The 27590-nt window shown below is 35.1% G+C and overlaps 1 protein-coding gene across 3 annotated transcripts in view; it reads left to right on the top strand.

The window, feature by feature from the left end:
- Positions 1–13100, top strand: part of LOC136043800 (monocarboxylate transporter 12-like) — a 257201-nt gene extending 244101 nt beyond the window's left edge. For 2 of the 3 annotated variants that reach the window (XM_065728720.1, XM_065728718.1), the window contains 2 exons: positions 5180–5321; positions 12682–13100. In XM_065728720.1, the coding sequence (XP_065584792.1) occupies positions 5180–5321; positions 12682–12852 (313 nt within the window). In that variant the 3' untranslated portion in view covers positions 12853–13100. The remainder of the gene's footprint in view (positions 1–5179; positions 5322–12681) is intronic. The other variant, XM_065728719.1, reaches the window with a different exon arrangement.
- Positions 13101–27590: the final 14490 nt, after the last annotated feature.

Below are 27590 nucleotides of genomic sequence, written 5' to 3'. Positions count from 1 at the left end.
ATTTTTCTCTTTTGTTAATATGTTAGAAAGCTGTAATTAGGAGGTATGTGGCGTCGGTATTGCGGCAATGTCTGCCATAGTTCAGGGCACGCTAAGGTAATGTGTCCATTCTTTTTTACCGCTATGAAAATCTTATTTGTGATTGAATTAATATAAAATCTACATAATATAATTTATATAACAAACTATTCTTTTAATATAAAATTGCTATTTTTCTCTTTTGTTAATATGTTAGAAAGCTGTAATTAGGAGGTATTTTTGGTCGTGTTTACATATTTTCTTTCTTCTATTTAATTCATCTGGCTTTCTGGAATTTTTTTAGAAGGAAATATCTTCTAATTTTCGAGAAAAGTTCCGAAAACAGTGGGACCATGCAGAAAAATGTATGATATTATAGGACAAATTGTGAAAATCATAAGATTCCAGGGTGGGTATGGGCCCAAAGATCACCCGATTGGCGGTCGTGACTGCATATCATACATGTTTTTTAAAAGTGAAATAAGTCAAAATGAGCATTTTTAAAAAAGATGAAAAAACTTTGGACACAGAAATATTTCTTGATAGCAAGAACTACTTGAATTGTAGTTGGTTATAATAATTCTATCTTAAACAAAACAGCAGAACAGTATTAAAGAATAACAATTCAGTCAAGAAGTAGGAAATAACTATCGGTATTCGACGAAAATTATTTGGTAGAAAACAGAAATGAGAAAATCGTAAAAAGAGGCGGGGTTACTAGTAGAAGAAAATTTAGTAGTAGGAGATATATATTTTGTTTACATAATTTTGTTTCCAAATTTTGGAAATGAAATTTGTACAAGAAAATTTGGTAACAAGGCTCAAATATATATTTTTTTTTACATAGTTTTGTTTCCTTTTTTTGTACAGATGATTTCTTGACAACGAGAACTACTTGAATTGTAGCTAGTTAATGCGACGTAATCTTAAACAAAAGTAGCAGAATAGTACTAGAAAATTATAACTTAATCAAGAAGCAGAAATTAACTATCGTGATCCGATGAAATATTCTTTAGTAAAAAAAAAAGAAATAAGAAAGATCATAAAAAGAGGCAGAATTAATAGTAAAACATAATTCGGTAGCAAGAAAGTCGACCAGCGATTCGAGTGCGCACGTATGCATATCAAACAAATTGTCGGTAGGGATTTCTCTAACCAACCGAAAATCCCATCAACTGCAACGAGTAATTGAACAAATAAAAAATACAAAATTTTCACGACTAGAAAAAAATTGAAAATTTGTATTTATTTTATCAAATAGATTGAATATAAATAGTGACCGCTAGATGTGGCAGAATTATGTCTTTTTATGCCAGATTTATTTATATTGTCCAATTCGTAGATCGTCAAGGATTGTAATTTTTGGATATCCATTTTGGGCCAACCAAAAAGTAGGTCATCCCCAAGTGGGGCTTGAAGCGGTCATAATAAATAGTTCAAAAGGCTGGAAGGGGTCATAATAAATAGTTCAGAGGAAGCTGGAGCTTCACGAGAGGGAAAATGGTGAAGGGCTGAGCAGTTTGGAATGGAGGAGTACTGGTGTCAATCAGGAGGACATTACCCTCCTATGATTTTTTTTACCCCACCCTAGAGTTTGAAAGTATCTCTTCCCGGTATTTTCATTGAATTATGGCTTTTTTGGTACTTCCATTAAGAAAAAAATAACGAAAAAAACTAACCCCCTCCGCTTAGATTTCGAAAATTAAATTTTTGCCCCTTCCTCTAACTCCTGTGAGTTAAAGCGACTGTGGAGGAGTAGCCTGCACAACTGTGTTGCAGTCCAGTAACTTGGTACTGTAATGCAATTTTTAGTAATAGCCTAGTAGTATATAACGTTCAAACTGTGACTTAGAATGTCTATAACTAAAAAGGTTCAGGGAACATATGTCAAATGCCTGCAAAGTGGAAAATCAGACAAAAAAATAAAATAAATTCCACTCTTTCGGTTTAGTGTGGTACCGACGTCAATTTTTCAGTCATGCTTAGATGTGACATGTCATCCATTAAAATAAGATAAAAGACGATCTTTGAATTACATTACCTTGTACCATTCGGCGAAATTAAAGAGTTTTTATAGCTTGACTGTGCCTTATATTAAAAGCTTAATTACTATTGCAAAGACAGGTAAGGAAATGTTACAACTGACTTCATCTTTGCGGCTTTGATACGATCATGTTAGTACAAGAAGCAGTTTCAAATTACCATGACGTGCGTCTTACAGCACTACAAAGAATTTAGAGATACTATAAAAAATGGTTGCAGATTGCCGGGATTTTAAAATGTTGATTTTCCGAATATTCCGAATTTCCGAAAAACAGTTGATTTTCCGAATATTATTTTCATTACAGATGTCAGTTGTCTTCAGTTTCAAATTACCATGACGTGTGTCTTACAGTACTACAAAGAATTTAGAGATACTATAAAAAATGGTTACAGATTGCCGGGATTTTAAAATGTTGATTTTCCGAATATTCCGAATTTACGAAAAACAGTTGATTTTCCGAATATTATTTTCATTACAGATGTCAGTTGTCTTCAGTTTCAAATTACCATGACGTGTGTCTTACAGCACTACAAAGAATTTAGAGATACTATAAAAAATGGTTACAGATTGCCGGGATTTTAAAATGTTCCATATATACTGGTGGTTCGATGTGGTTTTAAGCGAGGGGATATGTGAAACTGATTAGTTTCTCAAGTTCTGGCTGTAAAAAATTAGAAAGAAGGGGAAACCTTACCTCACAAAGACATCAAAAATTCAAGATTAGGACGTCTTTAAATGATGCTATCCAACTCCCTTAGAAATATTTCCAGTTGATTTTCCGAATATTATTTTCATTACAGATGTCAGTTGTCTTCAGTTTCAAATTTCCGTGACGTTTGTCTTACAGTACTACAAAGAATTTAGAGATACTATAAAAAATGGTTACAGATTGCAGGGATTTTAAAATGTTCGATATATACTGGTGTTTCGGAGTTGTTTTAAGCGACGAGATATGTGAAACTGATTAGTTTCTTAAGTTCTGGCTGTAAAAAATTAGAAAGGAGGAGAAATTTTACCTCACAAAGACATTAAAAAATTCTAAAATAGGACGTCTTTAAAAGATGCTATCCAGCCCCATTAGAAATATTTAAAGTTTATTTTCAGAATATTATTGTCATGACAGATGTCAAGTTTTGTTGACGTTTGGTGAGCGTCCTGATGAGGATAAACTCGGTTTAAGGGCTGGAACTATTCAAATGTTATAAGATGGTTTGGGTTTCCATTTCGTCAAAAGCTCCTTCCTTCATTCCTATAATAAGAAAGCAAATCCTGCTTGCATGGCCTCATATTGGCGCTGGGGCATTGCATTGGGTTTTTATTGAAAGATAATTTTTCTGAGTTTTGTTGTTTGGGTGGGCTTTTTGGGGGGAATAGTCTCTTCCTAGCTATGTTATTTATTGTATGCTGCCTCATCATTGTAGTAAAATATTTTCAGGCATTAATATGTAATGAGCTGGAGATAACAGGCTTGAGATTGCTTGTGCAGAAAGTTGACTCTAGTTGATAGAAGTGCATCGACAGGTATGGAAAACCACGTAGTGACCGAAATGGGTTCAGAGTTGCAACTAAAGTTCCAGGGGACTTTTTACTGTCTTGTTCTAAGCCAGCTCGAGCGATTTATAGATTTGAGAAGAGGTTTTTAGAATCTCTTTTTAGGTTTTTAGAGAGGATAAACTAAAAGTGTCAGGAGTTTCTGAAAATAATCCTCGGGGCTATAAAACATAAAATTAGATAGAATAGAATTAATTTATTAATTTAGAATATATTATGATAATAATTAAATAGTTGGAGGCATATAATAATTACATAGCGGGGGCATAATTATATACTGGGGGCATATTATAATATCATCAAGTGCGAGGAAGCCATCGTGTGTTTTCGCACACTCCTCCTGTTTACCTTCCCAGTTTTCTCCAGGTAGCTATCTAGAGCTGGGTCGAATTTGTCTGAGTTTACAGGGTCATGCCACTGGCCCCCGTTCCAACCAAATAACCAGCGACACCGGGACTCGACTATATTAAATAGAGGCTGTGAAAAATTGCTGAGAATCTGGAACATGCAGCAAAATGGCATAATAGCAAGATGTCCTATTGGCATGTTAAGAAATGGAGACAAAACAGTCGGATTGGACTTATCCCAGTTAGTTATAAAGAAATGGTCAAAGAGATAATTACCGAGGAGCTTTTGAGCTTTTTAATAAGAAAATGATAAAGGTAATTACCAAGGTTTTGGCTTAGTTTCACTAGGGAGTAAATTACTGAGCACGATAATGCTTACTAGAATAAGATATGCTTTAGCAAATGTTCTAAGAGAAAAACTGTCCGATTTTAGGAAAAAGAGAGGATATGTCGACGAAGTTCTCGTTCTTAAATTGATATTAAAGAAGATTCTGGATCATTAGACCCCTTTAATCCTTAGTTTTATAGATTATTAAATGACATTTAATCCAGTAAATTGAAGGTTTCAATGAAAGTCTTTTCCTCGTATGGTATAGCATGTAAGTTGATTTAAATGATCAGTACTATATACAATAATGATCAGGCTTTTGTTGCTGTAAAAATTTGAGGATAGTCGTTGGTTTGGTTGTGAATCAGGTGTTTGCATTCAGGTTTGTGTTTATGTCCTAATTCCATTTACGAGGATTATTTTGATGGAATCGGTCCTAAGAAACACGGCAAGGGTTATAGGAGAACATGGAATCAAACAGGAAGATAAAACACTCACAGACTTAGGTTATTGAGATTGTGGTACTTATAACAATGCATATTGTAATACCTTTTCGGAGTCATGATGATCCTGGGACTAGCATCTGTCTGGCCTATGAAGTCAATGACTATTTTTTCCAAGTTCAAACGCCTATAGAATTCAAGTTTTAAGGTAACTGGACTTTAAACAAAATTATGTCTTAGATATTCATTTCAAACTTCCGTCATTTTATCCAGCCCCTTTTTATAGGTTTTTTCCCGGAGAAAATAAGGGAACGCATAAATGATATGTACTGATCGACATAAAAATTATTTTGTGAAACAAAAGGGGGGAGGAAATTAGTGAGCTTACCCATTTATATCATAGCCTAACTATTTCGCAAACTAATTCTAATTTTTATTTGAAATGCAGTACAATTGGTTGGAGGTTTGGACTGCAGGTTGTGACCTGTCTTATCTTACTAAGTTCCTTATTTGGTTGTTGCTATCGTTCAGCGTCCTTATATCATCCACAAAGACGGGCTATCTTGCATCTCAAAAATCAAAGGAGAAAGGTAAGTTCAGTACCATTAAGCTAAATCATTTATTTTTACTGATTTTATTATGTCTTTCGTACTGATATGGTCAGTTTCTGTGTCCTAAATGGAAATTTGAGATTTGAAGAGAATTGAGCCCAGAAAAAGTATCTTTTGTTGTATATTTGTTCCCTCAGGGATAACTGAATACAGTTAAATAACTTTAATCACGAGATCACTAACCGAAGATGTAAGTGCAAATCTATTAAAGGGTGAGATTGAGGAGTGAAACCCCTGAAGGAAACTAAGAATTTATTTAAAAACAAAAAGACTGTAGTAAATTTTGGGCAATGGATAGTTTTTGGAAGAGGGGAGCCTTTTGAGGTCTTGATGCGCACAAAGCCTCTATTTATGGAAGGGGCGATTCTTTCTGTTTTAGCTTCCATATGTGTTTAGACTTGAAAAGGTGCTATTGGACCCTGGCCTGTACTGGTGGGACTCTTTTTTTTCAGGGTGAAATTTTCAAATTGCTTAAATTCAAATAACTTTAATTTTCTGCATAAGAAACTGGGAACTATAAACTTTGATGTCAAAACTGCTTTGTTGAGTCACAAAGAAACAGGAATTTATTACTCAAACAATGTTATGTCTAAAAAAAATCGTTCTTTTTATGCCTTAAAACTTCATAGAAAAGATCCAAAAAGATTTTGTGTATGTGTGTGTGTGTATTTTTTTTTTTATGAATAAGTAGGGCCAAGCCGACAATTAGGGTATTTGACGCATTGAGGCAAGTGTATAAGAGGTGGGACTATTTGTCTCTCCAGAAATAATGGACAATGTGGTTGGCTTACACCACCAGGTTTACAAACTCGGATAAGTCTTATGCATAGATGTGGGAAAAAATGCAAAAATCCCATGTAGAAATATAGTATTTTATGAAAGGCTTTAAAAATATGCAGGTTGTATGAATAAGGATAAGCTTTGTCAACACTTTGAGGTAAATTGTTCCGTTTTTATTGCCAAAACCGCAACACGGAAGATCCTCTATGGCACAAATACAATATTGTAACTCAATTTACATTTCGAAGACAAAATACTACAATAAACGAAAATCAAGCAACGCTGTCCTTAGCTCATTTTTATTCTCGTTCAAATTGTCTTTTTTGGGCCTAAATGTCTAAGAAGTGACTAGAGAAGTTTCGAAAATATATATAAAAAAAAAAAAACTTGAACAAGTGAATTGAGCTAAAAGTATTTGCAATTTATCAGGACCTGATAACTAACCGAAAAACGGTACAATTGTGCCGTGGTGGTAGCGCTAACAAGTGCATATCGTACAGACTTAATAAAAGAGTAAATATGGGCCATATAAAAAATTACTAAATGTGACTTTCTGAATAATATAATTTAATATCAATAGATGTATGCTCCTCGTCCCCCTCCTGAAAAGGTAATCCAGGTTCTGCGAAAGCTTCTGCACCTAAGTGAAACATGGCGCGATCCCTAATCAGGGGAGACACATATTAAACAAATATACTGTACCATTGCTCCCTTTACTTTACGTGTCCAATGACATTTCCCAAATACTGGTATTATCAGTATTATACAAATTATCCTCATTATTATAATTGTTATATATTATATCTTACATCATCATTGTATCTTATATTTTATATCATTATTATCCTTACTATCAGATATCCCGCGAATTTTCGGATGGTAAAATCTACAGAAGGTAGGAAGGTAGGAAATGCATGCAATTCTTTAGATTGATTCCTGTAGTCAATTTATAAGCCTCTTAACTGAACTTGTTTTGTACTGGATGTTCAAATGAAATATTAACTGACAATATTTAACAAGACAACACCCATGGTGCTGACCAGCCTTCAGTTACAAGTAATAAAATAAATCTTCTCATAGTAGTCTATATTGGATTTCAGGCCAGTAAACTATCTACACATTGACAAGTACACAAGTTCATGAATTTTTATTACGTATCGCCTCATTGATTCCAGTTTTATATTTAGTGTTTGATGTTGCTACTGAATTTATTTTTTTGGCTAGTAAATTTTGAATCTAGTTTGTAGGGGAAAAGTTCATAATAGAATGCTACGCTACACGTTATAAATTGTCATTGTATTTGTAATGGGTTTAAGTTAGGTCGTATCCAGGGGGGGTCTATCGAGTTTGAACCCCCCTCCCTCAAAATAAATGTTTGACCGACTTGTTAAAACGTAATACAAATGTGTATAAGGAAATTTTTAAGTGTTGTAGAAATTCTGTGTAACCTCCACCCGAAAAAAAAATCCTGGATACGCTAAAAATATGTCCCCCTAAAAATACGGCTCGATTCTTTTGGGTATTTAAGCCAGAAGTTTTGATTAATGAATATTTGTTTTTTAGACATCTAGGATACGATAAAACAATTATGATTGCTGTATCTCTTCATATTTGTTCGTGATAAGAGAGGATTTAATGCATTTTAGAAAAGAGATACTTTTAATTATCTCAGGAACTAAACAGGAAAGGATAAAATGGTCCGGGCCAATCAATCATTATAGTTTGAGTTATTATGGTGATTTGTGTTCCTCCGGATCTAATAAATGTGGATTTATTGTATTAAAAGACATAATAAATATTTGTTTTGTAAAAACGTCTCTTAACAACTTTTAAAGTACCTTAGCTGAAATATAAGTATAGTTTTCGGACAAAAGACTTTAGTTTGTACTCACTCTTGAAGAAATATTTCCGAGTTATCACACTTTCTACTAAATAGTTTTGTAATTGACTTTGTGTTCCATCAAATTTTCAATTAAAACACGACTTAAAACACGACTTGCTAAAAGATAACAAACCGTGTATTGGTACAATAAGAGAGGCACCCGCATACTTCCGCCATTTACCCAGGCCAAATTAACCAAACACTTGGAAAACTAAAGGTTTTATCACTATCTTAGCTTTGTGACTATCTACCTTGGTTTTACTGCCCTAGCAATGACGTATGGACGGATAATAGATAGACATATCTATTAACAAATGAACTAACCTCCTTTTTTATACAATCCTAAAAAGGGGGGAATTAATGCCAAGTTTGCTTCTAACTCAATTGGACTATCTGTCTTGGCTTTCTCTACAATTAGCCATGACTTGAAGCCCACAACTATCCCATTTCAATTCAAAAATCAAAATCTAGATTTAAATTACCAGAAATTAAATTAAATGACCATATTTCTATTAATTTATATTAATCAGATTTTGGGAATTGGTTTTATATTTACTGTTGGATGTAGCTGGTTGGATGGTTTATATTTACAGTTGGATGTAACTACAAAATGGTTTTGTAATTGACTGTGTTCCATCAGATTTTCAATTAAAACAGGACTCATTAACCGTTATCGACCTTTGAAATTGTAGCTATCAATCTTTAAGCAGCATGACCCTCAAAACATGAATAGAGCTCGGTATGGGTATAGTCATCATTATTATTATTTACGGGATAATGGCATGTCTGAAACTAATAAATATTGTATATTTAACTGCTTTATTTTGTAAACTGATATTGGAACCTAGAGTCGTTAGATTCATATTTTGAAGTCTAAATTTCTGTTGATATTTTTAAATTAACCCACTGGTTATTCTATTGAAACGGGCTTTGTTTGATTCGTCTTTTTTTAAGTAAAAGAAATCCGGGTCTTGGCGTTTACCCCCTGAAAATATCCCCCTCGGCGTAAAATATCCCTCTCTGTGGTTGGTTGGTCTCCGGGACATTTTCTGGGAGTATTTTTGGGGGTGGGGCGGGGTTAGTAAACGCAAGATCCCAAGAAAACCTTTGTGTTTTGCAATTATTTCTAGATGGGATTTTTTTTTACAGTTATGAGGGATCAAGATTTATATTATGACTGAATATAATGAAAGTGCTGTGGGTATTATTATGGGTATAAGTTCTTAGAAATTCTCCATCTCTCTACCTAAAATGCGAAAAATAATTTAAAAACTCTCACTCTTCGACAGTTTGACAGTCAAAAAAGAAAAAAAAATCCATAGTTCAACCCCTAAATGGATTGACTCTATCGCCAAGTTTTTTAGTGCTTTTAAAAAAGTTTGTTCATCTATTCAAACGACTCTTGTGTTTCAGAAGTCGTTGAAGAAACGGGACGAAATTCAAATTTTAGCGTAAAGAACGAGGTATTGAGGAGGGAAAAACTTCCCTTATATACGTAATAATTTCCGTTTGTTTTAAGTTTTAATGTTGCTCCTCAATTTCAGTTTAAAAAACTTGTTTTTTATATTAAATTTCTGACTGTTTCTAGATAATGCCGGGAAACTCGGCTCCAACTCCACGATAAAATCCCCCCAAGGAAAAATCCTCTGTACAATTGAATCCCGGTAAAACTTTACCCCGGACAGTTACCCTAACATCTCCACACGTAAAGTTGATTCGGTAAATAGAAAATAAGACAAATGAAAAGAAATTCGTATAAGAATCACGGCAAATTCCCCCGATGTAAAATTTCTCTTGAAAAGTTCACCCACTGGAAACTTCTCTCCCCATGAAAGATTCTCCTTGAGGAATATCCCTCCATCAGAAAATTTACCCCCCCCCCCACCTTAAAAATGTATGCATACTTCCCAATAAAGAATGCTATGCGTAAACTATGGGCAAACCTTATTAATTAAAGACCTTTCCTTTGGGGCTTCTTTCCTTTGGCTTTGGGGCTTCATGTTATCTCCAAAGGCAAAGTGATTGAATCTTTCAGCTACGCTGAACAAAGGGTCATCTCAAAATTTTGTTCGGACGAGTTCAGAGGGGAAAGGTACGTGGGAGGAGGGTTACTTGCCAACAAATGCCGAATGCAAGATGGGTTGATGATTTTTTTCTGACACTAATGTCAGTTTCCATTCTTTCAAATTATTTATACTTTTTGCTTAAGATGTTGAAGAATTAGGCGTTGGATTCGGTTGAAAAGTAGTTGGTTAATCGAAGTTTACGGATTAGAACTGTTTCTATTTTTTTTTCAAACGTGTTTCTGTTACAGTTTTTGTGTTTTTGCTATATGACCTTTCCGACTTATTTTTTATATTATTTATTACAGCAGAAAAACATAGTTACGCTAATATTTCGTTTCTAGGTTACAGGACAGAATTTCCTACTGAGGGAACTTCTGGAAGAAAATGTAAGCTTTGATATGCGCCTACACTTTTAAAAGCCTGTCCACATTATTTCCAACTGTCATTGTTGCCATTTTCTTGCAGCTTTTGAAATTTCCCTCCTTCCCAATTTTATTCTTGTCTTGGCGCGCTGTTTCTTCCTATCTTCAACTGCTCGAATTCCATTCTTTTGCCTGTTCTCTATGCAGTTATCTTATCAAATCACGTAATTGTAAAAAAAAAGAATAATGTCTGTATTATGAAAAGCTGTCTTCATTCGCCAAATCTTTTCCCTGTGCTTTCCAAGTGTGACTTTCTTACTCCAGCGTATTGTGTGCAGTTTTGCTAATGCTTTTCTATTTGCAATTTAAAATGTTTGCTATTATCCCGAATGCGTTTAAAGGAGTTTTTCATTTGGTTTTTACTCCTAGTCTAAAGCTTTTCGTTTTAGGCTAAGCGGTTACCAACCATTGCTGTTCTTAGTCGCGGTATTGTACGGTTTAATTTTTCCTTGTTTAAGTTAATCCTCTCAAAATGGACCGAAATTTTAGTTGCTACCTCTGACGCTATTCTAGCTTTATCCTTTTTGTCCAAGAATACGGCTAAATTGTGACCTTTTCTACAAAGATGAAAATTAAACTAACATGAAAGTGTAAAATGTAGCTGAACTAGCGATTTCAATTGTAAGAATTATATATATAGTACAAGAAATAAAAACAGTAAATAAAAGCGGAACAAACCAGGGTAAAATAAAATAAGACCTTGACAAGGAGATTAAAAAATAGCTAAGGTAGTATATTTATACTAATAGTGTGACGGAAGTCTATAGTAGTATCAAAGGCTTATAACCCTTTTCAAATCATAGGGATGCTGTTCTCTGGCGCTCAGCGCCACCCCCTTGATTAACAAGTGAAAACAAGAGAGCCTTGGATAATCTTAATTTTACGTATGAGAAATGATTAGTGACGTTGTTTAAAAGAGGGATTCTGATCAAATAGCTATGAAAAGAGGCTTTTGAAATTACAGGAGTCATTATATAGGTGACGTTTGTATGGGCTAGGATGGCTACAATTTCGTTGGAAAGTTCTTTGTTTGCGTCTAAAAAAAAAGGCTGGCCCTAGCGCCGGCTTTTTTGGACTCGTTCGAATGGTATTAGCCTATTGTTATTGTGGAAAGCCACATTTTATTTAGACGGCGAACCATTTCCTTTCATCGTGTAGGAGGATTAATTGCTCCCCCTCAGTAAGTAGTGTTCCAGCATACTTGTCTGATTCGTTTAAAGTATGAACAAGCCATCTTATTAGACTTAACATGATATAAGTTCATAGCTAAATCTATTTGCGTGAAAACTTTAGGAGCCATGGCGAAGGAAATCACAATATATACAAAAAAAAGAACAAAATACTTCACACCGGCGAAAAAAACAGAGCCTCTGTTTGTCGTACAGAATCATCTCCCTCCAAAGTATTATTATTTGAACAGCCCCCTTCCCTATAACCTTCACATCTCTCCCAAAGTCCCTAATTCTTCATAATTTGTTATATGAAATACAATAATGCCTTAAACATTTTCACCAGACAGTTACACAAAGTAACAAATACACAAAATACAAAAAAATTCACATAAAATACAAAATATTGAGTCTTTCTTTGTAATTTATCCCTTTTTATATTCAAAAGTAAAATCTAAGTTTATTTGACGTAAGTTATTCCTTAGCTCTAAAACGTGCAAAAAACCAATCCAAAAAATACTTCAAGCGATTTAACGTTTTTGTCTTTCACCTACTAGTAAAACAAGAGCTAACAGCTCATATGGCACTTGTGACGAGGTCGGAAGAGCCAAGAGCTCATATGGCATGAGCTCTAGCAAAATTCTAAGAATCAATAGATTGATTTAAAAGGAAAATCAGAGGCTTAATGCTGGTCGGGACTTATAATAAAAGCTCTGAGACACGAGGTCCTTCTAAATATAAAAATTCATTAAGATCCGATCACCCACTCGTAAGTTAAAAATAGCTCATTTTTTGAAAGACATTTTTGTCTTTCACCTACTAGTAAAAAAAGCAAACCTAATTTTTATTTCAAAGATTTACAAGCCTTCTAACTTTAAAGGGTAAAGGCCTTCAAGCTTTGAATTAACATCAGCCGAATCTTCCAGGAAGATGTTCAATGTAGAAAATAAAGATTGATTTTATTAATAGCAGCAGTCGCAGGAAATTTACTGGATGTTTTACCGAGATTCATCATTACAGATTAAAGACAAGACAAAGATTGAAGAGAAGCCACCATTGCTTGATTTCTCCACTCTGCGATCGAAGACCGTTCGAATCCTTCTTGTTTCGACGGCAATTTCTTACTGGGGAATTTTGGCACCTTTAGTGCTGTTGGTGAGTGATTTATTGCCTTTTTTCGTTGTAATTTAAATGAGAGAACCTTTTAGCAGCATAGTGTTGAATTTAAGGGATTCATCTTAGGCGTGGGACAAGCTTAAAATAATCTTCCACTTTAATGCGGTAACAGTTTATTAGGAGTGGCAGTTACGTTCAATATGAAGACTCTTAAAAACGCCTATTCTGACCGTTTTTATTCTGGCAGTTTTATTACGTTCAATATGAAGAGTCTTTAAAACGCCTATTCTGGCCTTTGACAGTTCCGTGCTTATCGGCTATGTAATCAAACAGTTCGTGGTAACGAACTGTAGTAAGGAGCGATCCGGCTCAATAGTAACCAAAACTCTAAAAAATTGAATTTTGATATCAATAGCTACATCAAAAGAATCGCATTTTAATGCTGATTTTAAATATATAAGTTTCATCAAGTTTAGTCTTACCCATCAAAAGTTACGAGCCTGAGAAAATTTGCCTTATTTAGGAAAATAGGGGGAAACGCCCCCTAAAAGTCGTAGGATCTTAACGAAAATGACACCATCAGATTCAGCGTATCAGAGAACCCTTCTGTAGAAGTTTCAAGCTCCTATCTACAAAAATGTGGAATTTTGAATTTTTTGCCAGAAGGACAAATCACGGGTGCGTGTTTATTTGTTTGTTTTTATGGCACTTGGTATTAACCAAGTGACATATAGCAGTCGCCAATTCTGTCGGTCTGTCGGTCGGTCTGTCGGTCTGTCTGTCGGTCTGTCTGTCGGTCTGTCTGTCGGTCCCGGTTTTGCTACTTTAGGCACTTCCAGGTAAGCTAGGACGATGAAATTTGGCAAGCGTATCAGGGACCGGACCAGATTAAATTAGAAATAGTCGTTTTCCCGATTTGACCATCTGGGGGGGAGTGGGGGCCCGGTTAATTCGCAAAAAATAGAAAAAATGAAGTATTTTTAACTTATCAGCGGGTATTTGGATCTTAATGAAATTTGATGTTTGGAATGATATTGTGTCTTAGAGCTCTTATTTTTAATCCCGACCGGATCTGATGACATTGGGGGGAGTTGGAGGGGGAAAACCTAAAGTCCCGGTTTTGCTACTTTAGGCACTTCCAGGTAAGCTAGGACGATGAAATTTGGCAAGCGTATCAGGGACCGGACCAGATTAAATTAGAAATAGTCGTTTTCCCGATTTGACCATCTGGGGGGGGGGAGAAGGGGCCGGTTAATTCGGAAAAATAGAAAAAATGAAGTATTTTTAACTTATGAGCGGGTGATTGGATCTTAATGAAATTTGATGTTTGGAATGATATTGTGTCTCAGAGCTCTTATTTTAAATCCCGACTGGGTCTGATGACATTGGGGGGAGTTGGAGGGGGGAAACCTAAAATCTTGGAAAACACTTAGAGTAGAGGGATCGGGATGAAACTTGATGGGAAAAATAAGCGCAAGTCCCAGATACATGATTGACATAATCGGAACTTATTTGCTCTCTTTGGGGTAGTTGGGAGGGGGGGAGTAAGTCTTAAAAATTAGAAAAATGAGGTATTTTCAACTTACGAACGGGTGATCGGATCTCAATGAAATTTGATGTTTAGAAGGATATCGTGTCTTAGAGCTCTTATTTTAAATCCCGACCGGATCTGGTGATGGGGGCGGGGAGTTGGGAGGGGGAAACCTAAAACTTGGAAAACACTTAGAGTGGAGGGATCGGGATGAAACATGGTGGGAAAAATAAACACAAGTCCTAGATAGATGATTGACATAAACGGAACGGATCCGCTCTCTTTTGGGTAGTTGGGGGGGGGGGTTAATTCTGAAAAATTAGAAAAAATGAGGTATTTTTAACTTACGAATGGGTGATTGGATCTCCATGAAATTTGATTTTTAGAAGGATATCGTGGCTCAAAGCTCTTATTTTAAATCCTGACCGGATCTGGTGACATTGGGGGAAGTTTGGGGTGGGGAGACCTAAAATGATGGGAAACCCTTAGATTGGAAGGATTGGGATGAAACTTGGTTGGAAAAATAAGCAAAAGTCTTGCATACGTAATTTACATAATTGGAACGGATCCGCTCAATTGCGGGGGGGGGGGGTAATTCTGAAAAATAAGAAAAATAACGTATTTTTAACTTACGAAGGAGTGATCGGATCTTCATGAAACTTCATATTTAGAAGGACCTCGTAACTCTGATATCTTATTTTAAATCTCAACCGGATCAAACGTAATTGGGGGGGGGCAGTTGGGGGGACCGGAAATCTTAGAAAATACTTAAAGCGGTGAGATCAGGATGAAACTGGATGGGAAGAATAGAAACCTGTCTAAGATACGTGACTGACATAACTGGACCGGATCTGCTCTCTTTGGTGGAATTGGGAGGGGGGAGGTAATTTTGAAAATTGAGGTATTTGTAACTTACGAAAGGGTGACCAGATCTTAATGAAATTTGATATTTAGAAGGATCTTGTGCTATAAAGTTTAACTTTAGGTTCTGACCTTCTCACAAGTGCCAAATGAGCTCTTGGCTCTTGGCTCTTCCGACCTCGTCCAAATGAGCTCTTGGCTCTTCCGACCTCGTACCATATGAGCTCTCGGCTCTTCCGACCTCGTCACAAGTGCCATATGAGCTCTTAGCTCTTGTTTTTTGTTTTTTTTTTGTTTTTTCCCAGGGGTCATCGTATCGACCAAGTGGTCCTAGAATGTCGCAAGAGGGCTCATTCTAACGGAAATGAAAAGTTCTAGTGCCCTTTTTAAGTGACCAAAAAAATTGGAGGGCACCTAGGCCCCCTCCCACGCTCATTTTTTCTCCAAAGTCAACAGATCAAAATTTTGAGATAGCCATTTTGTTCCGCATAGTCAAAAACCATAATAACTATGTTTTTGGGAATGACTTACTCCCCCAAAGTCCCTGGGGGTGGGGCTGCAACTTACAAACTTCGACCAGTGTTTACATATAATAATGGTTATTGGGAAGTGTACAGTCGGTTTCAGGGGATTTTTTTTTGGTTTTGGGGGTGGGGTTGAGGGGAGGGGGCTATGTGGGAGGATCTTTCCATGGAGAAATGTGTCATGGGGGAACAGAAATTCAATGAAAAGGGCGCAGGATTTTCTAAAATTACTATAAAAAAACAATGAAAAAATAAACATGGAAATTTTTTTTTTCAATTGAAAGTAAAGAGTAGCAATGAAACTTAAAACGAACAGAGATTATTACGCATGTGAGGGGTTCTAAAAATACTTTAGCATAAAGAGCGAGGTATTTAGGAGGAGATAAATACCTCGCTCTTTATGCTATAGTATTTTTAGTAATTTCAACTATTCATTCTACGGCCTTTCTGATTCAGGGGTCATTCTTAAAGAATTGGGACAAAACTTGCGATTTAGTGTAAAGAACGAGGTATTAACGAGGGTACAAACCCTCTCATATACATAATAAAAATTAAAGAATATAAAAGTTTGTTACGTAAGATAATTCTTAAGTTACGTATATTTTTTACTAATAGAAAAATTCGTTTAAAATAAAAATTTATAGTTGCCTTTTTATGTAACCGAAAAATTGCATGGCAACTAGGCCTCCTTTCCCATCCCTTATTTCTCAAAATCGTCTGATCAAAACTAAGAGAAAGCCATTTAGCCAAAAAAGGAATTAATATGCAAATTTCATTTTAATAATTTATGCGTGGAGAGCCAAAATCAAACATGCATTAATTCAAAAACGTTCAAAAATTACATAAAAAAAAAACTAGTTTTTTTAACTGAAAGTAAGGAGCGACATTAAAACTTAAAACGAACAGAAATTACTCCGTATATGAAATGGGTTGTCCCCTCCGCAATCCCTCGCTCTTTACGCTAAAGTTTGACTCTTTGCCACAATTCTGCTTTTTAATACAATTAAAAGCTTTAGCGTAAAGAGCGAGGGATTGCGGAGGGGACAACCCATTTCATATACGGAGTAATTTCTGTTCGTTTTAAGTTTTAATGTCGCTCCTTACTTTCAGTTAAAAAAACTAGTTTTTTTTTATGTAATAAATACTAAAAGTGAACTTTTGACAAAGCTAATGAAATAAAAGAAAATATGATGAAAATTATAATACTTAATTAGGAAAATTGTGAAATTACAACTTAGAATTATGTACCCAGAACGCAGAAATGTCGTTAAAAATCGAGTTAAATGGAGGTCTTCCTTCTGCCCTTACTACCGCCCGCCACATGTACTCTACTAAGTATGACTGTAAATGATGGCGGGATGTACCTCGGTGCTGTTTATTACGCCACTTTACGGAGCCCCACACTCTCTCTACTTGTTGGGTACAATCCCAAATTCTAACTAGAACATCTATGGTGAGACACTACATTCTATTACTAGTCAAAAGTCACTACCCATAAAAGACACTACCCATCTGATCTTTACCATCCAAATGATCGAGAGTGTAAAGAAGTTACTTGACCAGTTTCTTGTGTCGAAAATTTATAGTGCGTATTATTATAACCGATAAGTACCGACAGTTCTTTAGCAAAAACAATTTGAGCATGCTTCCAATATAAATGCTTAAGCTAGGATCTGACCGGATTTGAAAGGTTTTTGTATATTTAGTTCGTTTATAGCTTGGATAATAATTGAAAAATTTACTTCTCTGGCCAGGAAAAATGCATTAAAAATAAGTAATTGTAAATGGTATCTAATAATGGTAAATGGTAAATAATCAAATGGTAAAATTTACTAGTGTTACTCTCTTTTAGGTATGTAGCTATTTTTCCTTTATTAAATAAAAATATGACCCTCTTATTTTATATATGAAAATTTCCCAACTAGGCTCTAAGAAATTTATGCTTCCGATGAGAATGAATGAATGAATGAATGAACTTTATTACCCGTAAAAGTATAAAAAACACAAAGTACGGAGTATTATAAATAAACAAAAAACAAAAACAATAAACAGCGAAGAAAAAAAATCAACAAAAGACAACATGGACCAATTAACCAGTATCAATATGGAAAAAAGGCTGCAGAGGGTCATAAACATATAAAAACAAAACATACGAATATTGAAGTTCGTTAGCTTCCGATGAGACATTCGGAAGACGAATTTCATATGACGACTTTGCTTGGTCGTTTTCTTTTGACGTAAGGGTTGACCATCGTAATTCAAAGCCTTAAAAAAGTGCTAAAACACAGGGGCTGTATCTATTAACACATGGGCAGAAGTTTAAAGATATCAGATACAACCCTTACTTGTGGCGATAACGAATTCTCATTAATAGTATAATATATTGCTTTTCTGAAACTAATTGTAGTTGTTGCCAAATTGACTGCTGAGTTAACAAATTGCCACCAGCCACCCGGCTTTACATTTTGCCATATATCTGTCTTGCCAAGGTACAGCCTAGGGCTCAAGCCATATCCCCGTCTGAAAAGATCCTTTAAATTTTAATGTTGTCCTTCAAAACTTAAATAAATTGTCTTTAGGTATTTCTTTGATTATTAAAATGAAAAAGATATCTATGAAAGCCCTTCTTAGTTGCTGAAGTAGTAAAAACTTTAAAAACTTGAAGAAGCTAAACTGTTTCTTGTATTTTCCCATTAATCAAAACCAGTTGTGGCTTTTCTTCTAAAAACATTCCTGTGGTCCAAGTCACTTTACCTAGGTAATTAAATTAATTGATTTTTGAGGTTTTAGTATCGTTTACTGGAACGCAATAAAATAATTCATAAGTCATATTAACCACACCAACTAATTAGTAGGGTATATTAAAAGTTTTGTAGTATTCTTATACCTATGTTTATGGGTTTGTGTTGTAAACACTTATTTTACTGCATTTTTATTGTCACTGTGGCTTTTTAAGAAAATTAACAAGATCCCTCTAGGCAATCATGTTAATTTTAAAAACTTATCCGTTTTTAGCTTAATGATTAAAAAAAAATAAAAAAAAAAATTTTCGCGTGAAAGTAAGGAGAAACACTGAAACTTAAAATGAACAGAAATATTCCGTATATGATGGAATAATCCTCACTTCAAAGTATTTTTAAACTTAAAAAAACCTTTTTATTCTAATTAAACGGCCTTTGGGCTTTTGGAGTTGTTCTTATAGGATTGGTACAAAAAGTCACACCTTAGCGCAACGAGCGAGATATTGAGGGTGAGGCAAACCCCCTTTTATGCGTAATAACTTTTATTGGTTTTAATTTTCAATAACGCGCTTTATTCAGTTGAAAAAAAACTTGTTTTTTATTTATTTTTTCCATTTTTCAAATAAGGCCAAGAAATCTAGCTTCCCTCCATGAAAATTCCTCTTACTAAAATTTTTTCCTACATTCATTACCCCTTCCCTCCACCCTGAAAATCCCACTCTCACTTGGAATTGAATGGTTCCGTCTAAAAAGTTCTCCTTAGCATGCTTTCATTTGAAAAAGACTTTAATTTCTGACCAAATCATACTGGATATAACCCTCCGTGGAAATTTCTCACCAGAGATCCCCTGGGACATCTCCACATGTTAAATTTAGTCGGAAAAGACGAACTGAGACAAATTTAAAAAAATTCATGAAGGGAGTCTGGCAAATTTCCCCTGTGTAAAATTCCCCCTGGAAATATCGCCACGGAAACTTCCCTCCCCATGGAAAATTTGCATTGTAGTAGATCCCCCAAGCAAAAATCCCCCTCCCCCAAAAAAGATGTTCCTACCCAATAACAGATACTACGCGTAAACAATGGGTAAATTTCGTGACTTCAGCCCTTTCTCCAAGGCCTTTGGGGGTCATATTATTCCCAAAAATGTAGTTTTTAGACATTTTAATTATACTAAACAAAATTGTCATCTAAAAGTTTTGATCGGACGACTTTGGGGAAGAAATAGGCATGAGGGGGGGGCAGCTGCCCTCCAATCTTTTTGGTTATTTAAAAAGGATACTAGAACTTTTGATTTCCGATCAAATGAATCCTTTTTCTATCTTCTGGGCCAAAAAAAATAAATAAATAAACACATATCCATGATCTTTCTTCTGACAAAAAAAAAAAAAAAAAAAAAAAAAAAAAAAAAAAAAAAAAAAAAAAAAAAAAAAAAAAAAAAAAAATCCACATTTTTGTTATTGGAGTCTGAAACCTCGACAGAAGACTTGACATAATCACTCGAAGCTTTTGGGGCGTTTCCCCCCTTTTTCTCAAATTGGCTAAGTTTCTTAGGCCTTTAACTTTTGATGGGTAACATTAAACTTAAGGATCTAAGCATATCTTGAATCGCCATAAAAATTCAATTTTTTATGCATCTATAGTTAAAAAAATTCTGTATTTTTTAACAGAAAGTAAGGAACGACATTAAAACTTAAAACGGACAGAAATTACTTCGTGTATGAAAGGGGCTGTTCCTTCCTTAACGCCCCGCGTTGAGGAAGGAGCTTTACGCTAAAGCTTTACGCTAAAGTGTAACTGTTTCTCTCAATTCTGCTTTATAAAAAAGTAAACAAATTTAGCGTAAAGAGCTGTGTGTTGAGGAGGGAACAACCCCTTTCATACACGGATTAATTTCTGTTCGTTTTAAGTTTTAACATCGCTCCTTACTTTCAGTTTAGAAAAAATTTGTTTTTTTATTTAAGTTCTGAACGTTTTTAAATTGATGTATGTTTGATTTTGGCTCTCCGCAAATGAATAAGTAAAACGAAATTTGCGTATTAATTTTGTTTTTGCTAAATGGCCTTCTCTTAGTTTTGATCAGACGATTTTGAGAAAAAGGGGTGGGGGAGGAGGCCTAGCTGCCCTCCAATTTTTCAGTTACTTAAAAAGGCAAATAAAACTTTAATTTTTAACGAACGTTTTTATTAGTAAAAAAATATATGTAATTTACGAAGTAACTTACGTAAGGAACTTCTATATTCGTATATTTTTATTATATATATGTGGGGTTTTGCCCCCTCGTTAATACCTCGCTTTTTACACTAAAGCTTTAATTTTGCCCCGATCCTTTAAGAATGACCCCTGAATCACAAAGGCCGTAGAACAATTGACATTACAAATAATACTTTAGTGTAAAGAGTGAGGTATTAGGAGGAGGTCAACCCCTCATGTGCGTAATAGTTTCTATTCGTTTTAAGTTTTTAATGCTGCTTCTTACTTTCAGTTCAAAAAACTTTTGATAATTAATTTTTCATTGTTTTTTAAATAATGCTAGAAAATCCTGCGCCCCCTTCATGGAAATTTTCTTCCCCCATGACAAATTCCTCCATGGAAAGTTCACCCCACATAACCCCCTCTTCTCAGCGCCTCCCCAACCAAAAAATATCCCTGAAGACGTCTGTACACTTCCCAATAACCATTACTATATGTAAACACTGGTCAAAGTTTGTAACTTGCAGCCCCTCCCAAGGGGACTCTGGGGGAGTAATTCGTCCCCAAAGACATAGTTAGAAGGTTATTCGACTATAAAATGGTTATCTCAGAATTTTGATCCAATAACTTTGGGGAAAACATGGGCGTGGGAGGGGGCCTAGGTGCCCTCCAATTTTTTAGCCACTTAAAAAGTTCATTAGAACTTTTCATTTCCGTTAAAATGAGCCCTCTTGCGACATTCTAGGAATACTGGATCGATACGATTTGCCCTGGAAAAAAAACAAACAAAAAAAAAACAGAAAAAAAAACAAACAAACAAATAAACACGCATCCGTGATCTGTCTTCTGGCAAAAAAAAAATACACAATTCCAAATTTTTGTAGATAGGAGCTTGAAACTTCATCTCCCGGGTTCTCTGATACACTGAACCTGATGTTGTGATTTTCGTTAAGATTCTATGACTTTTAGGGGGTATTTCCCCCTATTTTCTAATTAAGGCAAATTTTGTGTGACTTCTTAAAAGTGTGGTATCTTAAAGCATGGCTAAAAACTTCATAGTGTGATTATCTAATCATGCTTGAAGCTTGAAAAAATCTTGCAAAAGTATAAATTGTTGGTTGCACAAGACCAAAGTTTTCTTATTTGAACCGATCAGCCAAACGTAGTACATTAACACAAATAAAATACTGTCTTCGCTTGATGGCAAAATTAGAATCTTACTTATGCCTAGTTTGTTTGAAATAAAACTTAACGTATATACTTTTACGCCAGTTATTGTAAAAAAAATATTAAAAAAAAAATTTATTTATAAAATTTAAAATAAAATAAATAAAATAAAAAAAAATTATTTTTCATTTTAAATATTAAAAAAAAATATTTAAAAAATAAAAATATTTAAAAAACAAATATTTAGGGGGATGTAAGGATGCAGCAGATGGTTTAGTTTAAGTCTGTCAGCTAGTAGATCTTTACTGAATAGTGGAGCTTTCACTTCACCTATTCTAATTACATCTATGGTTTTGATTATGTGTCTAATACGAGTCGTACATAAGGTAAAAAAAAAAACATCTGGTGAATAAATTCAACAGAGGAAAAGGAAAAACTCCCAGGAGACTTGGAAAAAAAAAACAAAAGCAGTTCGAATCCTGAGGATGTCGAAAGGAAACCAAGAATCGAACAAGCCAGCATATCTTCAGAGTACTGGTATGTTAATAAATTGAGAGGGAGTAGTCAATCCAGACTTGTCCCAGTTAAAGATAGGACCGAGACCACAATTAGTGACAAGGAAAAAGATAAAGAGAGATGCACAGAACATTTTGAGAATGTGCTAAATCTAGATAGAGTTACAGGAAAAATTATAGAGGAAAATGAAAAAGTCTGTGATACCTTGGATATGAAGGAAGATTTGTTTTGTGAGGAAGAATTAGCGACAGTACTAAAAGGATTAAAAAAAAATAATAAGGCTCCAGGTTCTGATATTGTGGTAAATGATTTTCTTAGATATGGTGGCTCTGAGGTTAGAAATAAGGTACTGAAGATTATGAATATGATTTTTGAAAAAGGGGAGGTACCTAATCATTTTAGGAAAGCCTTAATAAAACAGCGGTATAAGAAAGGTAATAAGAGTGAGTGTGGTAATTAGGAAATGAGGTTAGAAACTGGTGTTTTATGAAATCAGGAGTTAAGCAGTGTTATGTTCTATTCCTCTTTGAATGGAAATACAAAAAAACAAGTTTTTTCAACTGAAAGTAAGGAGTGACATCAAAACTTAAAACGCACAGAAATTACTTCGTATATGAAAGAGGCTGCTTCCTCATCAACGCCCCGCTCTTTACGCTAAAGTTTTTTACTGTTTTAGAAAGAAGAATTGAGAGAAAGAGTCAAACTTTGGCGTAAAGAGCGGGGCGTTGATGAGGAAGCAGCCTCTTTCATATACGAAGTAATTTCTGTGCGTTTTAAGTTTTGATGTCTCTCCTTACTTTCAGTTGAAAAAACTTGTTTTTTTGTATTTAATTTCTGAACGTTTTTGAATCAATGCATGTTTTGATTTTGGCTCTCCGCAGAGGAATAATGAAAACGAAATTTGAATATTTTTTTGGGGGGGGGGCTAAATGCTTTCTCATAATTTTGATCGAATGATTTTGAGAAAAAAAGAGCGGGGGCGAAGCCTAGTTGCCCTCCGATTTTTTGGTTAATTAAAAAGGCAACTAGAACTTTTAATTTTTTACGAATCTTTTTATTGGTAAAAGATTTACGTAGCTTATAAATTAGCTTACGTAAAGAACTTTTGTATTCTCATGTTTTTATTACATATATGAGGGGATTCGCCCCATCGTCAGTACCTCGCTCTTTACACTAAAGCTTAAATTTTATCCCAATTCATTAAGAATGACCCCTGAATCACAAAAGCCGTAGAATAAATAGTTGAAATTACTAAAAATACTTTAGCGTAAAGAGCTAGGTATCATAAGGAGGTGAGCCCCTTATATGGGTAATAATTTCTGTTTGTTTTAAGTTTTATTGCTGTTCCTTACTTCCAGCTGAAAAAGCTTTTTCACATTTATTTTTTATTTTTTTTTTTAAATAATGCTAGTAAATCCTGCTCTCCCTTCATGGAAGTTTTCTTTTCCCATGACAAATTCTCGACGGAAAGTTCCCCCAGCATATCCCCCTCTTCTCAACCCCTCCCCCCAACCAAAAAAATCCTCCTGAAAACGCCTGTATACTTCCCAATAACCATTACTATATGTAAGCACAGGTCAAAGTTTGTAACTTGTTGCCCCTCCCACGGGGACTGTGGGGGAGTAAGTCGTCCCCAAAGACATAGTTATAAGGTTTTTCGACTACGCTGAATAAAATGGCTATCTCAGAATTTTGATCCGTTGACTTTGGGAAAATAATTAGCGTGGGAGGGGGCCTAGGTGCCCTCCAATTTTTTTGGTCACTTAAAAAGGGCACTAGAACTTTTCATTTCCGTTAGAATGAGCCCTCTTGCAACATTCTAGGACAACTGGGTCGATACGATCACCCCTGGGAAAAAAAACAAAAAAAAAACAAAAAAACAAAAAAACAAATAAACACGCATCCGTGATCTGCCTTCTGGCAAAAAATGCAAAATTCCACATTTTTGTAGATAGGAGCTCGAAACTTCTACAATAGGGTTCTCTGATACGCTGAATCTGATGGTGTGATTTTCGTTAAGATTCTATGACTTTTAGGGGGTGTTTCCCCCTATTTTCTAAAATAACGCAAATTTTCTCAGGCTCGTAACTTTTGATGGGTGAGACTAAACTTGATGAAACTTATATATTTAAAACCAGCATTAAAATGCGATTCTTTTGATATAGCTATTGGTATCAAAATTCCATTTTTTAGAGTTTTGGTTACTATTGAGCCGGGTCGCTCCTTACTACAGTTCGTTACCACGAACTGTTTGATAATTTTGATGGACGTCGTCTTAAGGAGCACAGGAAAGGCAATGGGAGTCCGCGGAATAAAATGGGGAGGAAAAACTCTCCTGGACTTAGATTATGCTGATGATTTAAGCATCCTAGATGGAAGTTCGAGCAAAATGAATGAACTTATAGAGATTTTGCGTGTTCAGGGTGCTAGAACAGGTTTGACAATTAATAATAAGAAGCCTAAATCACTAAGGGTAGGAATAAGTGAAGATTAAATGTTGACGGTGGGTAATGAAAAGATTGATCAAGTGAACAGCTTCGCTGGCCTTGGTAGTATTTTTAGTAAAGACGGTTGGAGCAGTGAAGATGTTAAAAGTAGAATAGCCAAGGCTCAGGGTGTTTGTTTAGAGTTAAAAGAAGTTTGGAAGAATAGGAAAATAAGTCTGCAAACCAAGATTAGAATATTGGGAGCTACAGTGATGACAGTGGTCAAATATGGCTCTGAAGCGTGGGCGCTCCGAAAAGCGGATGAATATTTGCTAGATGTTTTCCAGAGAAATTGCCTACGGATATTTCTGGGCACTCGGATGAGTGACCATTTTTAAACAGTAGGCTGTGCAAAAAATGGGGTTCAATCCCGATATCTAGGATTATAATGAAAAAAAGGTTGAGATGGCTAAGGCACGTTCTGCGGATAATGGAAGACGTGCGGCTTGGCGCTACGGTGAGTTGTTAGTAGTAGTATTTTTGAAGTGTTTTAAAGAACACGTGATGTCTATTACTAATGTGAAAGTGAGTTCTAGCTTTTGTTAAAGAAATTGCAATCAGAGATCGGACTAGAGCCTGAGAGATATCTAGGTATTTAGCTAAGTTCTAGCAGGTATCTAGCCACCAAGACAGGTGTCTATAACCTGGAATGATACCGGGAATAATGTTAGTTCAGGTTAAGATTTACTGAACCCTAATATTATATACTAGAGTAATATTCGGTAAACTTATACTATGTGTCCCCTCATACATAATCAAATGAAAAGTTTTGAGTTTGTACCCAAAAGTTCGGGTGATTTGAAGCAGCAAACCACATGAGATCAGTCTTCACGTGAAAATTGAGGTCACTGCACAAGGACAACCACCAGAGGCCAGTTTGTAAAGCACTAGTTAAATATCATCGTAAGGAACATGTGATTGAGCGAGTGGTGGCTCGTCTCGTATACAAAAGGTCGACATTTTGTTCTGGTCATTTTAACATCGTGCTTTACTTTCATATGTGAACATAAACCTTTCACATTGAACTCCTTATAACTTTTTAAGTTGCACATTTTATTTTTTTGTGGTAGCGAGGGGCAAATAATACATATCTTTGGAAAGGTATAAGAAAAAAAACATAAGCTATGAATGAGCAAGGTTCAGTAGGCTAACTTCAACTAAATAATTTATTTTTTCTTCGAAAAAATTGCCGCAGACAGATTAATAAGGTGCATTGACTAAATGAAATTCAATCTGCAACCGGGCAATGGAGATAATGTTTCCATAAGAGTCGTTCAAGTATTTACTGAGAGAAATTTTAGAAAAAAAATACTAAATATAAATGTAAAAGCTTCTATTCGCCCCGAAAATCGTTTTTTGATCACTAAACTCCTTTCTCAAAGAGCTAGATTACCCATGAAATAATCTATGGTACCTACAACCGGTATGTTAGATTTTTACGGCAGTCTTGCTTTTGTGATACCTATCACCAGAGCACAAAGTTTTTTCAGAATTTCTTATTGAAACTCTAGAATTTGTGAAGAGTGCACGCTCTTCGTCTATCACAACTTATTCAGAGCTTCATTCTTTTCCTTCTCCCATGGAGTCCCAGTTTCCTTAGATCCTTTCTTGTGACCTCTTTCCAGCCCTTTTGAGGATGCCCTGCTTTTCTAGCACCCTCAAATAGATGATCAATTAGCACAATTATTTGCTTCGAAGTCAACATGAAAGAAGGGAACAGTTTTTTCTTTAAAAAAAAGTTTAAAATTTCAAAAAGTCCAGTATATGGCCCTGTAAAATTTATATACGTCTTGGAATTTAGCAAAATGTGAATCAAGCAATGTCTATCAGTCAGTTAGTGGTAACTAACTGTAAGTAAGAAGAGACTCGGCCCAATACTAACCGAAACTCTAAAAAATGGAAAATTGACAAATATAGATACATAAAAAAATTAGCTTTTTATGCTGTTTCCAAATATATAATGTTGTCTTATTTTCGAAAAACGAGGGAAACGTCTCCCAAAAGTCATGAAATCTTATTGAAAATCGTGCCATCAGAGAAGCCTACTGCAGGGATTTCAGGCTCCTATATATAAAAATGTGGAATTTTGTATTTTTTGGCAGAAAATTTTTTTTAGATACGTTTTTAATTTGTTTGATTGTTTTTTCTTTCTTTTTTTTTTTTTTCTCAGGGGTGATCGTCTTTAACCAAGGGTCTTAGAAGATCGGTAAAGGGTTCATTTAAAAGGAAATTAAAAGTTCTACTGCCCTTTTATCTGACCAAAGATATTTGAGCGTAACTAATGCCCCCCTCCTACGCCCCTTATTCCCAAAGTGAGCCTATCAAAAATTTGAGATAGTCATTCTGTTCAACACAATTCAAATATCCAATAACTATGTCTTTGGGGCAGGATCCCCCACAGCGCCGAGGAAAGGCCTGCAAGTTATGAAACTTGTCCATTGTTCAAATATAGTCTTTATTATTCGGAAGCATACATTCATTTTTTGGGAGGGGGATTTTCTGAGGAGGAATTTTCTATGGAGAGAATTTTCAGTTGGAAAGTATGTAGCCTGGGATAGGCTAAGCTTTCAGAGGTAATTTTACACGAGGGGAATTTGCGAGAGTTTCTATATAAAATTTATTTTATTTGTCAATTTTTCTCTTTGAAGACTTAATTTTTCATTTGGAAATTTTCCGGGGAATTGTTTGGAGGAAATTTCAATGGGGCTGAATTATCTGGGTGATTTTGCCGTGGAAAGGTATTTTCCGTGTGTTCTACATGGGGAATTATCAGCAGGAGACTTTATCCCTGAGACA

This window comes from Artemia franciscana, chromosome 2 (assembly GCF_032884065.1).
Source record: "Artemia franciscana chromosome 2, ASM3288406v1, whole genome shotgun sequence".
NCBI lineage: Eukaryota > Metazoa > Arthropoda > Branchiopoda > Anostraca > Artemiidae > Artemia > Artemia franciscana.
This window is presented reverse-complemented; position numbering and strand designations above follow the sequence as displayed.